Source organism: Herpailurus yagouaroundi, unplaced genomic scaffold, assembly GCF_014898765.1.
Source record: "Herpailurus yagouaroundi ecotype Mexico unplaced genomic scaffold, PumYag 192, whole genome shotgun sequence".
Lineage (NCBI taxonomy): Eukaryota > Metazoa > Chordata > Mammalia > Carnivora > Felidae > Herpailurus > Herpailurus yagouaroundi.
The window spans coordinates 1,558,089-1,574,195 of record NW_024412423.1 but is presented as its reverse complement, the minus strand read 5'-3'; the positions used below and the strand labels follow the sequence as shown (position 1 = coordinate 1,574,195).

At 44.0% G+C, this 16,107-nt stretch overlaps 1 protein-coding gene across 1 annotated transcript; it reads right to left on the bottom strand.

The window, feature by feature from the left end:
* Positions 1–9,017: 9,017 nt before the first annotated feature.
* On the bottom strand, positions 9,018–12,479 carry PROP1 (PROP paired-like homeobox 1). Its single transcript, XM_040444730.1, has 3 exons — positions 12,371–12,479; positions 10,944–11,176; positions 9,018–10,006 (listed from the first exon to the last, which is right to left on the bottom strand). Exons 1-3 carry the CDS (start codon positions 12,477–12,479, stop codon positions 9,668–9,670), a joined length of 681 nt encoding a protein of 226 aa, XP_040300664.1. The 3' UTR covers positions 9,018–9,667.
* Between the last annotated feature and the right edge of the window lie 3,628 nt (positions 12,480–16,107).

The following is a 16,107-nucleotide window of genomic DNA, read 5'->3' as shown; positions in this document are numbered from 1 at the left end:
TTTAATGTTTATTTATTTTTGGGACAGAGAGAGACAGAGCATGAACGGGGGAGGGGCAGAGAGAGAGGGAGACACAGAATCGGAAACAGGCTCCAGGCTCTGAGCCATCAGCCCAGAGCCCGACACGGGGCTCGAACTCACAGACCACGAGATCGTGACCTGGCTGAAGTCGGACGCTCAACCGACTGCGCCACCCAGGCGCCCCAACAACACACTTTTAAATAACACTTGAGTCAAAGAGGAAACCAAAAGAGAAGTTTCAAAATATATTTAACTCAGTTAAAATGAAAATACAACATAGTAAAACATGTAGGCTTCAGTAAAAGCAATGCATATTAGGGAAATTTATAGCAATTAATCCATACATTAGGAAAATAATTTTTTTAATTAGAAAATTAAAATTTCTAAAACCAATAATCTAAGTTTCCACCTTAGAAAAACAGAGGAAAATGAGCACTATAAACTCAAAGCAAACAGAAGAAATAATAAAAATTAGAACAGAAGTCAGTGAATTTGAAAACAGTTAATCACTAGAGAAAAATCAATGAACACCAAACATTGGCTTTTTGATACAACTCTATCAGGGTTAACCAAGAAAAAAAAAAAGAGAGAAATTATAAGTTACAAATACACAAATACTGGAAATGAAAGGGGGTCACCACTATTGATCTCACAGACATTAAAATGAGATATTACAAATAATTCCATGCCCCCAAATTTAATAGATTCAATAAAATTCTTTGAAAGAAACAAAACTCATGTAATAGAGAATTTCATAAAGAAACTGAAACAATAATTAATAACCTTCTAAAAAGAGAGCAACAAGCAGATGGTTTCACCAGTAATGGTTTTACCACACAATTGAGAAAGAAATAATACCGATTCTCTACAATATCTTCCAGAAAATAGCAGAAAGAACTCTTGCTAACTCATTCTACAAGGCCAGAATGACCCTAACAACAAAAAACATATGAAGACTTTACAAGTAAAGAAAACTACAGACCATTATCTTTCACGAACATAGTTGCAAAAATCCTCAACAAAATATTAGCAAATGAATCAAAAAATGTAGGGGCGCCTGGGTTGCTCAGTTGGTTAAGTGTCCGACTTCGGGTCAGGTCATGATCTCAAGGTCCAGGAGTTTGAACCACTCGTTGGGCTCTGTGCTGACAGCTCAGAGGCTGGTACCTGCATCAGATTCTGTGTCTCCCTCTCGCTCTCTGCCCTTCCCCCTCTCATGCTCGCTTGCTCTTTCTCTCTCTCTCAAAAATAAACATTGGGGGAAAATTTTTTAATGTATTAAAAAATTATACATCATGAATAAGTGGGGTTTATTCCAGGCATGCAAGGCTGCTACAATATTTGAAAATTAATGTAATTCATCACATCAACAGGCTAAAGAAGAAAAATCATACGAAGCACATATGTATAAATGCATAAAAACCATTTAAAAAATCCAACACTCATTCATGATTAAAATCAACAAGAATAAAGGGGAACCTCCTCAACATGATAAAGGACATCTATGTAAACCTACAGTTAACAACACACTTAATGATGACAAACTAGATACTTCTAAGACTAGGAAGGGACAGATATCCACTCTTATGACTCCTATTTAACCTTGTTAAAAAATAAAATTAAAGAAGACACATTAAAACTAATACTACAGAGGGGTGCCTGGGTGGCTCAGTTAGTTAAGCATTCGACTTTGGCTCAGGTCATGACCCCACGTTTTGTGGGTTTGAGCCACACGTCAGGCTCTGTGCTAATGGAGCACAGAGCCTGCTTCAGATTCTATGTCTCCCTCTCTCTCTCTCCACCTCCCCTGCTCTCTCTCTCTCTCTCAAAAAAAAAAAAATTAAAAGAAACCTGATACTACAGAAATACACAGGATCATAAAAGAGTACTGTGAACAATTACATAACAAAAAATTGGATAACCTAGAAGAAATGGATAAATTCCTAGAAACTTACAACCTACCAAGACTGAATTATGAACAAACAGAAAATCTGAACAGACAGTGCCAAAAGAGACTGAATCAGTGAGCAAAACCTCCCAACACATAAAGCCCCTGGACCAGATAGCTTTCCCAGCTAATTCTAGCAAATATTTAAAGAAGAATTAATGCCAATTCTTCTCAAGTCTTCCCAATTCATATTGGGAGGCCAGCATCACTCTGATACCAAAGCCAGATAAGGATACTACAAGAAAATTATAGACCAATACCAGTGATGAACATAGATGCAAATATTGTCAACAAAATATTAACAAACTAAATTCAAATGTACATTAAAAGGATTATCCACCAGGACCAAATGGAATTTATTTCTAGGATACAGATGCTTGGTTGGAAGAGCATGTGACTCTTGATCTCAGGGTTGTGAGTTTGAGCACCATGTTGGGTGTAGAGATTACTGAAAAGAAACAAACAAACAAAAAACATTAAAACAAAAAAAAACAACAATAACAAAAGGAATTCTGACGGTCCTCTTGAATAAGGTAGAGGAAAAGCAGTCCAGCAAGAAAGGAGAAAAACCTCTTCTCTGATGGCTAGCCCTCTGTCTGACATCCCAATTTCCCTCTGGGCCCTTTAGCCTTCCTCTGAGAGTAGAGAGCAAAGAAAGAGAAAATTCAGGTTTCTCTTACGAAGAAGGAAGAGGAGTAGAAGGAAAAGAAATAAAGATGCTACATAAGAATGTTGTATATACGGACTTCAAGCTGTATTATAAAGCTGTAATCATCAAGACAATATGGTACTGGCACAAGAACAGACACTCAGATCAATGAAACAGAATAGAGAACCCAGAAATGGACCCACAAATGTATAACCAACTAATCTTTGACAAAGCAGGAAAGAATATCCAGTGGAATAAAGACAGTCTCTTCAGCAAGTGGTGCTGGGAAAACTGGACAGCGACATGCAGAAGAATGAACCTGGACCACTTTCTTATACCAGACACAAAAATAAACTCAAAATGGATAAAAGACCTCAATGTAAGACAGGAAGGCATCAAAATCCTCGAGAAGAAAGCAGGCAAAAACCTCTTCAACCTTGGCCGCAGCAAGTTCTTACTCAACACATCTCCAGAGGCAAGGGAACCCAAAGCAAAAATGAACTATTGGGACCTCATCAAAATAAAAAGCATCTGCACAGCAAAGGAAACAATCAGCAAAACTAAAAGGCAACTGATGGAATTGGAGAAGATATTTGCAAATGACATATCAGATAAAGGGTTAGTATCCAAGATCTATAAAGAACTTATCAAACTCAACACACACAAAAAACAAAGAATCCAGTGAAGAAATGGGCAAAAGACATGAATAGACACTTCTCCAAAGAAGACATCCAGATGGCCAACACATGGAAAAATGCCCAACATCACTCATCATCAGAAAAACACAAATCAAAACCACAATGAGATACCACCTCACACCTGTCAGAATGGCTAACATTAACCACTCAGGCAATAACAGATGTTGGCGAGGATGTGGAGAAAGAGGATCTCTTTTGCACTGCTGGTGGGAATGCAAACTGATGCAGCCACGCTGGAAAACAGTATGGAGGTTCCTCAAAAAATTAAAAATAGAACTACCCTACAACCCAGCAATTGCACTACTAGGTATTTATCCAAGGGATACAGGTGTGCTGTTTCAAAGGGGCACCTGCACCCCAATATTTATAGTAGCACTATCCACAATAGCCAAAGTATGGAAAGAGCCCAAATGTCCATCAATGGATAAATGGATAAAGAAGATGTGATACACACACACACACACACACACACACACACCTCGAATGGAGTATTACTTGGCAATCAAAAAAGAATGAAATCTTGCCGTTTGCAACTACATGGGTGGAACTAGAGAGTATTATACTAAGCGAAATTAGAGAAAGACAAGTATCATATGACTTCACTCATATGAGGACTTTAAGGTACAAAACAGATGAACATAAGGGAAGAGAAGCAAAAATAATATAAAAACAGGGAGGGGGACAAAACATAAGAGACTCTTAAATATGGAGAACAAACAGAGGGTTACTGGAGGGGTTGTGGGAGGGGGGATGGGCTAAATGGGAAAGGGGCATTAAGGAATCTACTCTTGAAATCATTGTTGCACTATATGCTAATTTGGATGTAAATTTAAAAAATAAATTAAATTTAAAAAAGGAATTGTGTATATAGCATTGGTGAAAGAAAATGTAAACAAACAAAAAAACAACTATGGCTTCTTATTTACTCATAAAATTGAGAACACCAACGAAATTGACAACATGGAAGAAAATACATTCAGAAAGAAGCAACGTTAAAACAAAAAATAAATAAAATGGAACAAAGAATAATACCCCAGAGGCTTTGAATCTAGATGGTTTTACATTTTAGAGATGATTTCCATTGCATACAGAATTTTTTTTTAGAAAAAAAACACAAAAGATGTATATCGATCTAGCTCATTATGCAAAGGAATCTATACCTGAACCTGATAAAGAGGAGGAAAAATATCCCAATAAATAAAATCAGATAACCAAATAGAATCTAAGGTATATTAAATAATGACTAATACATCACGTTGGATTTATCCCAGGGATTCACAGTGGGTCCACTGTGAAGGATTCTATATTACGTATGATGTTAAATGGCAAAACAGGAAAAAGATCCATTTAAATTTAAGTCCTTGGTTGAAACCTCATATATTTTCCTACTTTATGTATAAATGAGCACGTATATATACAAATATCACTAACATGACTAGGATGACGTTTCCCTTCACGTCAAACAGTATCTAAATTAAAGCAAACCCTTGGTGTTCAAACACTATTGGTATCTCCACACCACCTGTGCAAAATCAGGTTGCTTTATTAACAACTTTACGCCACCTGGTTCGAGAAGTGTTTGCCAATGCAGTTAAATTTGAAACCCCAAAAGAGAGGTAAATGTCTTGAACTTTTCCAACACTACTGGAACAAGGAACACATACACAAATATGGTTAAGAATTCAGAAGACGGTTCAGCAAGGTGACTGATACATGAATAAGCAGAACCTTTCCTATTTGTGACTAATAAAACAATCAAGACAATGTGGTGGAGGGAGGGAGAAGGGCATCGTATTAACGTAGCAACAAAAGCAAATCCCTGGGAGTAATTTTAAGAAGCCACGTGAGAAACTTGCAAGCGTTTCCTGAAAATTAGAAAGCATGAACCTGATAAGCAGACACGCGGCAGCTGTTCCAAGACGGCGAGACTCAGAGACTCAGTGGCTTCGCCTCTGAAATGGGACAGGCATCCTCAAGGTCAGGAGAGGACTGAGGGACATCAGAAGGGCCGTCCGGAGTTCCGGTTTGGAGCCCATCTGGGCGGGAGTCTCTCCCCTGCTGCTCCGACGGGCTCTACCAAAGCCTTTCCCCGCGGGATCCAAGCCTGCCGCCTTCTCACCAAGACCGCAGCTGAATCAACCCCAGCGAACCAACTTCTTTCCAAGTCAGAGGCTGCTCCCCTAGGCAACCGCGTGTAGGCGGAAACGCCGCGGAGCATCCTGGGGATTGCAGTCCTTTTGAGCTCTGGTGACTGACGCTCACCTGGTCCGCAGAAGGGCCGGCTTTGGGGAGGAGCTGGTCTGGCCCAAATCCCTCCAGCTGTAGAGCCGGGGCAGGGTAAAAAAAAAACACCTCTCAAGTGATGGGTTCACTGGTTCCAGTGTCTGCTCTCAAGGGGCCAGGGTTGCTCTGGCCCAAGTTCATCTGTGGGTGCGGTGTGGTCTGCGAGTGTGCAGGAAACACCAAGTACGTTGAGAGAAAGCAAAATTTGTTCACCAGCCAATCAACCCTCACGTTTCCAGATCTAGGGTTCTCAGAGTGCTGCTTACAACTCTTCATCAGCTTGTCAATATCTACAAACAAACAGCCTGCAGAGACTTCCATTAGAATTGCACTGAATCTCTGGATCAAATTAGGGAAAACTGACCTCAGAATATTGAGTTTTCTGAGCCATGAAAATGGTATCCTGTATACTTAAATGTTATCTAGTTATGTTCATTAGAATTTTATAGTTTTCAGCATACATATCCTGCACATATTTTATTAAATTTATACCTAAATACTGAATTTTGTTGTTACCATTTTAATTTAAAAAAAATTTTTTAATGTTTATTTATTTTTGAGAAAGAGGCAGAGTGCAAGCAGGGGAGGGGCAGAGAGAGAGGGAGACACAGAATCCAAAGCAGGCTCCAGGCTCTGAGCTGTCAGCACGGAGCCCGAAGCGGGGCTTGAACTCACTAAGTACAAGATCATGACCTAAGCCGAAGTGGGACGCTTAACTGACTGACCCACCCAGGTGCCCCAAGATTTGTTTTATATATATACATGTGTATATATAAAGAACTTTCCTGAGGGACACAAGAGAAGTCTGGAAAAAATGTCAGGACACATCTGCGTTTGGATAAGACAATTTAACATTTTAAAGATATCAATAATCCTTAAATTTTTGGCAATTAAAACCCTATGGTAGAGGTGCCAGAACAGACAAGCTAATTGATGGAAGAGAATTAGGTGCTACAGCTGTCCTGTATATATATATGAGAACTTCACGTATGAAAAAATAGGACTTTACAAATCAGTGTTAGACTATGGGATGGATTATATTGGTAAGACTAGCTAGCTGGTCAAAAGGAAATTACATGGCTATTTTGCATGACTGAGCATCCTAAAATAAATTTCAGGTGATTCAGGGTATAATATATTTTTTAATTTTTTTTTAATTTTTATTTATTTTTGAGAGAGAGACAGAGTGCAAGCAGGGGAGGGGCAGAGAGCGATGGAGACATGGAATCCAAAGCAGGATTCAGGCTCTGAGCTGTCAGCACAAAGCCTGACGCAGGGCTCGAACTCACAAACTGTGAGATCATGACCTGAGCCAAAGTCCGACGCTCAACCGACTAAGTCACCCAGGCACCCCAGGATGTAATATTTTTGACTCAAATGGTGGAGAAAATGTGGGTGAAGCCAGTAAAAACAAAGGGAGATGTCTCCCCTGGGGTTCCTCATCCAAACCACACAATACAGAGAATGAACTGGGTGAATACTTTCTCAATTCTACATAATCAGTACTATTCTAGGTGCTGAAAACAGAAGTTACATACAATTGATACCTACAGCATTAGAGCATGGGCTTACTACTCTCACAAACCCTTGCTTAGAAAGTCTAAAACACAAAAGAAAACTACCCATTAAGAATCTATGCACAATATAATTGCAAATATGTACAGTACCTTAAAAAGGCCTACAAGGAGAACTTTACAGAAGGAAAGTGGGCTAGGCTCTGTGTTAGGCCAACCAGACAATCAAAACATTAGGCTACAACAACAAACTGCAAATCCTTTGTAATGTAAATGAATACATTTTGTTAATATGTTTTTATTCCTGTATTTTGCTATTAAAATTTTTTATAACATTTCCAAGACAAAAAATTACAAGTTTATGCTTTGAAGAATTTATGTAATTAAAATTTCACTAAACTGGGGTCCCTGGGTGGCTCGCTCAGTTAAGCATCTAACTTTGGCTTGGGTTATGACCTCATAGTTCATGGGTTTGAGTCCTGCATTGGGCTTTGTGCTGTCAGCTCAGACCTGGAGCCTGCTTTAGATTCTGTGTCTCCTTCTCTCTCTGCCCCTCCCCTGCTTGTGCTCTGTCTCTGTCTCTCAAACATGAATAAACATTAAAAAAAATTAAAAATTTTTTATCACTAAACCAATCTTTCTAGTTTAGGACTTATTTGGGTTTTGACACTGGAGTTGCACCGAGTAAGCATCAGAAATGTAAGATGCTTAAAAATTGCTACACTACTCATCCTGGTTAGGGGCTTGGGTTTGGGTGTTCTTTGGTTTTATTTTAACTTTTCTTTTCAAATGTAAAAGCCTTAAATGTACGTAAACCTCAGATTGTTGTAAGGCTGGGTTGAGGTTTGTGTACTGTGGCTTGGATGCAGCAGTGGTTGGTCATGGAATAAAGAACCCATGGATCAGAACAACAACAACAACAACAAATGAAAGGCTAAAACAAAAATAACAAATGGCAAAAAACAGCTGCAACACATATGACCAGATAGTTATATCCCTACTGCACAAAAGCCTCCATCGCTAATAAAAGAGGACTCTATCAATACCTAAATGCAGAAAAAATATAAATTGCCAATAAGCATGAAACTGTTTAACTCTCACTAGCAGTCGATTAAACGAAAACATACAAATAATCACCAAGGAGACATCACTCTCAGTGAATAAAAATGTCAAAAATGGTAAAGGCCAACAAGGATGGGCTGAAACCAACACTTGGGTACTTTTGGGAGGCATGCAAACTGGTATGATGTTTCTGGAAGGCAGTCTGGCCCAAGGGCATAGTTACATGGGAGAGCAAAAGTATAACAAGGAGGTTTTACTCCAGGCTTATATATAAAACTACAAATAACATGAATATCTAAGCCCTTGGGGCTTATGTACTCAGAATTTTTCTATAAGTCTAACAGTAAGTGAGGTAGGCTTATGTATAAGTAAGTAAATTATGGGTAAAATAAGTACATTATTAGCCATATGGTATATAAATGGTGCCACCAGCTAGGTCACACCACGTTTCTATTAGGAGGGCTCAGGTCAGGGCACTTCACCGCTGGTTTTTTTCCTGGGAATGACCTCTTGTGAGCCTTAAGACTCACAATGGCATTTTGGAAAATCAGCCCTAAATCAGATGTTTCTTCTCTATCAGCAACCACATATGTTATGACATGCGGTCGATTAAATTTTTTTTTTTTACATTAATTTATTTTTGAGAGACAGAGCACAAGTGGGGGAGGAGTGGAGAGGAAATGAGACACAGACTCCAGGCTCTGAGCTGTCAGCACAGAGCTCGAAGCAGGGCTTGAGGCCACCAACCATGCGATCGCGACCTGAGCCGAAGTGGGATGCTTAACCGACCAAGCCACTCGGGCGCCCTGACACGTGGTTGATTTTAAGAGTCAGGTTGAAGGTAACGTTGGAGACTCAGATCTTATTTTTTTTTTTTTATAAGACATTGGAGAGCGGATTTGTGATGATCAGATTTGCAAGGTCTGGTGGCAATGGGAAAGGCTGGAGCTAAGGGAGTTATTGAGGAGGATTAGTTAGAAGATATGGGGCCAGGAAAGATGAAATTCAAGAGATCTTTCTAGAACATTAATGAACAAAAGTTAATGACTGATTTGGGTGGTGGGAGTGGGTGATGGGGGAAGGAAGAGCAGGTAGACTTTAAATCAAAAGCCGTATTGAAATCAGTTAGAAACTGCTGGGTGCAGATCTTCAATTGTGATGTCAATTAATGAAGCCCCGAAAGTTGTATCACGTTCACTAACTTCCATTCACCAGTGGCAACAATTGCTTCCATCGTCAATACCACCCTTCTACCTGGTTACCTCCACTGAGCATTTTATCTGTATCTTCTAATAGACTCACCTCCCCACATTCCCTCAACTAATCACCTCAGGATGCCTTCTTCAGATCTCCCATTTTTAAATTCCTATCTCTGAGCTGCCCATCACCAAATTTCTACTTGATCCTTAGAAGGAAGGGAAGCCACCCAGCTTTCCCTGAGTTTCACCAGGGCCACAGGCTGGGAGATTACCTTATCAGCTCCTGTTCAACCTTAGTTCCAGGACTTTGGTGGCTCAAGGCTAAGGGGAAGCATAGCTGGGGGTGGGGGGCAAGGCAGATGACCAGTGGGAGTTGGGTGCAAGGCGGGGTACCAGTCTTCAGACTGGTGGGGCCAAGCAAAGGAACTGCCTGTGGAGGGCTGAGAGGGAAGGGCATGGTTGTAGGGGTGAGGGAAGCAGGTCATGGGTGCAGGTGGTGTTGGGTAGGAGTAGGGGCAGGCAGGGGACTCGGGCAAGAAACCAGAGAAGGTGGCAGGAGACAGCTGGGCCAGTGGCTGGAGCAGTGACCGCTCTTGCTTCCTCTGCTTAGCTCTGCGGTTCTGGAACCAGACCTGAGGAAGGGGAAGAATAGCCACATCAACGCCTCTCTCTCAAATAGGTGGCCCTGTCACATCAGAGCCCCCCTCCCCTTCAATGACAGAAGTTTCAGGTATAGAGCATAAGCCTCTCTGACCATGCAGAGGAAGTACAGTTCTTCCCAAAGGCATAGGCCAGCTGGGCCTAGATTAACAAAGCAAGACCAACACCATCACTCCCAACCTGTGTCTAAATTTGCCGTACTATGAATTTGGGTGAATTAAGAATATCAACTTCCAACACGAAAGAGATCAATATGACACGATGGCATCTTCCCTCCACAGAGAATAGGAAACTTCCCCTAGGATTATTAGAGATGAATTTTCTTGTTATAGACAGCTGGATTTAGGGTGGCGGCTTTATACTTAAGATGATTTCTATGGTTCGGATGAAAGGCACATCAGGCTGGCTGAGTCTCAAGGCCATGGTTAGGGACAAGGGTACATATGCATGCAAACACTTAAGATTGAATTTCTGTTGGAATTCACATCACTATTTTAAAAAATGTTTTATTTATTTTTGAGAGAGAGAAAGAGTGGGGAAGGGGCAGAGAGAGAGGGGGGGACAGAGGATCTGAAGCAGGCCCTGGGGCTTGAACCCACAAACCATGAGATCATGACCTGAGCTGAAATCAAAGGTCAGAGGCTTAACCTACTGGGCCATCCAAGCACTCAGGATTCACATTCCTATGAAAGTTGAGGGTAGGGTGTTGAAAATCAGGTTAGAGCTTAGGGTTATATTCAAGGGACAGTCTAATTTTAGGTGAGGTTATGTTGACTGCTGGGCGAGGCCATGTTCTGGGGAACGTTTAGGTTTGGGTTATAATGCCATATGAGAATTTATGCCCCAATAGCTCCTGAGCACCAAATCTACATTTCTTCCCAGGAGAAGTGGGGGATCCTGGGGCATCACCTGGATTCTCGCCTCACTGAGGCCTGTGTCCCGGGCGAGGCCCTCTCGGGCCCAAATGTCAGGGTACTGATTCCTCCCAAAGGCTGCCTCCAGCTGTTCCAGCTGCGCTGGGCTGAAGGTGGTTCGGTGGCGGCGCCTGGAGTGCGGGCGACCCCTCTGTGCACCTTGTGGGGAAAGCCGTGGTCTCCGCACTCCTACACCAGAGAGGTTCCTGTAGGGCCGAGGGCTCATGTCTGAGGATGGAGGGGAGGGGAGAGGTTGTGTGGGGTGGACCCATCCGTCCATCCGGAATCTCGGATGCCGGTCCGCCCAGATCCCCTTTGCCTTCCACCCCGCAAAACCCCTCAGCTCTGGTAAGGAGCTGGATCCGGCTCCGCCTGAGCCCCCACTTCATCTCTGAGTGCGCTTATCCTGGGCTCTCCACCTACATTGTCACCCCTGAGCCTCACTTCTCACCCTGGGCACTTCTGCCTCCTGTAAGTCCAGGCCCATGGAATATTCCCATGCAACAGGTGTCCCTCCGTGTGCCTTTCGCCTCTCTGGGAGCATGTACTGTCCTCCTGGGTCTCACCCTCTGGGGCTCTTATTTGCTCTGACACAGTAACAAACTGTCCGGGTCTGTAGGACACCTGTGACTTGTTTCCTGCTCTTAAGGCTCATGTTCAACATCTACGTTCCCTAGACTGCTCCCGTCCTCCTCCACGCTTCTTCACCTGGGAAGATGAAACATTCCTCCCTCTTCCGCTCAGACACACCCTCCCCTCACCTACATTTCATCTTCTCCCCTGGCCCGGCCCTGGCCTGGCCACCAGGCTGCAGGAACCTGAGCTCGTGGGAAAGGCTTGCCTCTCCTCCCTGCAGGCTCACTAAGCCCCCACACTAATTAGTCTGAGAGCCAGCCGGGGAAGAGAGGACACGGAGCGAAAGGAAACACCTGGAAGGCACACACTGAGAAAAGGAGATGTCTGGAGCTGAGGCACCCATCCCCATGGGGACCGAAGGAGCAGCTCCCACCGGGGGCTCAACTGTCCACCTTGGGGACACACGCGTTGAGCCACTGGTGGTCCCCTGCTCTCTTGGGATCCAAAGCCCTGGCCCCTCCAGATTCCCATCTCAGAGGAGGCAGTGCAGTGGGCAAACCACGAGGTCAGGGATGAGGAGCCAGATTTCAGCTTCGCCTCTGCCCCACCACCATGTGTGCTGTTCAGCAGTCCATCAATGCCAAGGCTGCGGATCCAGTCTGTCAAACGAAGACATTGTCCCTCCCTGTGCTTGCTAAGATGCCCAAGGTTTTTTAGCATTCTGGAGGCTGATTTTTATCTCCCCTTCTTGCCTTCCTTGTGGGGAGCCATGCCCTCCCCCAGGAGCCTAAGCGTGGAGCCCCCTCACCTGCTGCCTCCTCAGGACCACCCCAGAGATTCACTCACCCACCGTGGAGGTCAGAGTCCCAGTGGCGGGGTAGCCCTCGGGCCAGAGGCTGCTGCAAAGTCGCCCCTTCTTCTGCTTACCCTGCTCACTCCTCCCTTCTGCTTCCATGGCTAACAACAAAGATCAAAAACAGTCCAGGTTCCTGTGTCCCTGAGTCTCTGAGCCTGGGTCAGTCTTTCTCTGGTTCTGTCGTTCCTCTCTCTGCCTGTTTTTCTCGCTCCTTCTCCCTGTGTTTATGCCTCTCACTCTCTGGATGGAAATACAGATGGATATCTTTGTCCTTCTCACTGTCTCCCCTGTTTTCTAATTTTTTTCCCTAACTCCCCATTCCTTCGCTTGAGTATCATAGCATTCTCTCTGCCTTGCCCCGACCCTGTTTCTCTGTCTTGGCCTCTACTTTCCACTGTCTGCCCCTTGTCTCTCTCTCCCTTTGCTCTCAGCTGCCTACTTTCCCAGCCTGCAATCCCACACCACCTCTTTCTTCCTGAGCCTTGGAGGAGTGACCTGCCCCTCGCCCCTGGGGGCCCATCCAATCATTGCCTGGTCACCAGAGCCCCCTTCGTCAGGGGAGGATCACAAGCCGGATGAGGGAAGGTGCTCAGTTGGAGGGTCCAGGGACTGGGGCCAAGAGCTCGTATTCCCAGAGGACCAAGTTCTTTTGTCCTGTTAAATCCCCTCCTGGGAGCAGGCAGGTTAAGAAGAAAATGCATTCCTCCTAAGACCCTTCCCCAGAACCCCACCGTGGGGAGAGGGGGTGCAGGATTGTACCAGAATGAGGGCCAGGAGTAGGGCCTGCCTGGCATCTCAGCATGTGGGTGAATATCCAAGGATCTGTTTCCAGGTAACTAAAAAACTAAAAGACACAAGTGCATTCTGGCCCCTCCTTGATACCCTGATTCTCAGAATATACTAGACACACCCTCCCCCACCTCAGGACAACCTCAACCATGGGCTGAATCTCCAGGACACCATAGTTCTCAAGGGCTGTCTGCTTTCCTCTCCCAAATGTCACCTCCTCACTCACTCAGAACCCCTGGGACTCCAAGACCTTCCAGGGTCACGCAGACATTCAGAAAACCCTGACCCTCGAGAGCCTTGGAATTCTGGGTACATCCTGACTGCTTGGACTTTAGGACTCCGCGAGGCACTGAGATGCCCACGCCATCCTGACATTCTGAGTCTTCAAGGAAATGCTGAAGCACCTAGGATCCCGGAGCAGTCAGGAAACCCTGACACCCACAATATTCTGCTTCTTGAGATCACTTAGACCCAGAAAGTACATTCTGACATCCCTAGGGGATCCTGACCCTTTATAGACAACCTGATACCCCAGGACTCTAGGATACTCTAGGACGCACTGAAACCCAGAATGTTCTGCCTCTACTAGAAGATCCCTCTAACCCTGCCATGAGGTTCTAACTTCTCAAGACACCCTACCCCTCATGGAAGGGACAGTCTGAATCACCACGGTCATGCTTATCTTTCGCACACATCCTTTTAAAAGCACCCTGACAATTTAAGACCAAAAAAAAAAAAAAAATTCTCTAGGATCTTGATGCTTACAGTATGATCCACAATCAGCAGCATCAGCAGCACATGAAAGCTTCTTAGAAATGCAGAATCTTGGAGTCCACCTTAGTCCTACTGAACCAGAATCTGCATTGTAACAAGATCCCCAGAATAAACGGGTATCCATTTATTTTCACCAGCTCAGGCTGCCATAACAAAATACCAAAGGATGGGTGGCTTAAACAGTAGACACTTCTCAAGGTCTGGAAGCTGCAAAAGCCAAGGTCAAGGTGTCAGCTGATTCAGTTCCTGGTGAAAGTCCTATTCCTGGGATGTAGACAGCTGTCTTCTTTGTCTTCACATGGCAGAAATAAAACCACCTTTGGTCTCTCTTCCTCTTCTTGTATAGATACTAATCCCATCATGTGGCCCTTGCCCTCAAGATCTCATCTAACCCTAATTGCCTCCCAAAGGCCCCACTTCCAAATGACATCACATTGGGATTAGGGCTTCAACACATGAATGGAGGTGCAGGAGACACACAAACTTTTGATCCATAAGAGCATTAAAGTTGAGAAGCACTAATGGAAGACACCAACCTTTCTCCCTCTACCCCAGCATATACCATGACCTCCTGGAGCAACCCAAGCCCCCATGACATTCTGATCTCCCAAGACCCAGTAACATGTATTCAACTTGAACCTACAAGCAAGTGCTGAATTCTAGTACATCCTGCAGCCTCAAGATACCCTAACTCTACAAGGAAACTGACCAGCTATCTAGTACAGCCTAATTGCCCCCAGGGTACTCTGATATTACAAAGAAACTCTGACCCATTACCCCTGCTCCCCAAAGACACTGAGACACTGCAAGTTTGACTTGACATTTCAGAGAACCATAACCCCTCAGGGGGCTGGAAGGCTTAGAGGCATTTGGTCTTCCAGGGCATCCTGATTCCAACCCCCAATACTGACCCCCAAGGAAGCCTGACACCCAGGATCCTCTCACCCCACAAGAAGGAGAATAGTGTGGAAGGAAGGAGTATAAGTTCGGAAGCCAAACTGCCCCAGGTTCAAATCCCAGCTGTACCACTTGCTAAGCTATGTGATCCTGGGCTCATTTCTTTTTTTTTTTTTTTAATTTTTTTTTAACGTTTTAATTTATTTTTGCGACAGAGAGAGACAGAGCATGAATGGGGGAGGGGCAGAGAGAGAAGGAGACACAGAATCGGAAGCAGGCTCCAGGCTCTGAGCCATCAGCCCAGAGCCCGACGCGGGGCTCGAACTCACCGACTGTGAGATCGTGATCTGAGCCGAAGTCGGATGCTTAACCGACTGAGACACCCAGGCGCCCCCTGGGCTCATTTCTTAATATCTCTGTGCCTCTGCTTTATCATCTGGGGAAAGTAATATGGTTGATTCTCTTTATTTGAGGTAGTTCTGTTTCATAAAGTCACTACGAACACTGAATTAGTGGATGTTGAACCATAACTCCAAAAAATAGATTTCCGGGAGCCTCTGCCCACAACATTTTCATCACCTGATCCATACATAACCTTGTTGTATGTGTTTCTGTTTAAAGATATCTTAGTTTAATGTATATTGCCAACTTATTAACGTTGACCCCACGGCCAATGACACTGTGACTCATGCCTGAACGAGGGTTGTCTAACACATGTATTTTCTCCCTGAAGCACATCATGGCTTTCCTGCACTTGAGAACACCGGACAGCACTTCAACACTATGCTTGGAAGCTGCTTTAACAGCGAAATTACCAGGAAAAGCACAAATATGTGAGAAATGGCGGCACTTAAGAGACCGCAAAAAGACATCTATTTACAGTATGACAGTTAAAACAGGAAGCCAGAGTAGTTGCTCTGTTTGACCTCAGCTGGGAACGCGGCAGCTCAAAGTATTTGCCTCGCTGCGCACGCGCATTGCTGCAAATGACCATCCAAGTGCCAAAGCGTGCTGCAAAAGGGTACTGACCTTGGGGTTTCAAATAACCCTCAGTGACTTCCCAAATGTGGGATCCACAAAAAATGAGGATCCACTGTACCTACGTGGTGAAGACGCAATGATTGAGAGTTAATGGAAGAGAAGCATTTAGGACTGTTCCTTGAACATAATTAACACAGGCAAAAATGTTACTTTATTGTCATTCTAATTTTACTACCATCCCTAAGAGCCTCCAGCCCTCAGAGTCATTCTGACCTTACCTGATTCC

Excerpts from the sequence above, each read along its gene's own strand:
- PROP1 (XM_040444730.1), bottom strand. The coding sequence starts at position 12,479 with ATGGAAGCAGAAGGGAGGAGTGAGCAGGGTAAGCAGAAGAAGGGGCGA. Across the intron at positions 11,177-12,370 it reads GACTCTGACCTCCACGGTGG|ACATGAGCCCTCGGCCCTAC; the intron begins GTGAGTGAATCT and ends CTCCATCCTCAG. Across the intron at positions 10,007-10,943 it reads TCAGTGAGGCGAGAATCCAG|GTCTGGTTCCAGAACCGCAG; the intron begins GTGATGCCCCAG and ends CCCCTTCCTCAG.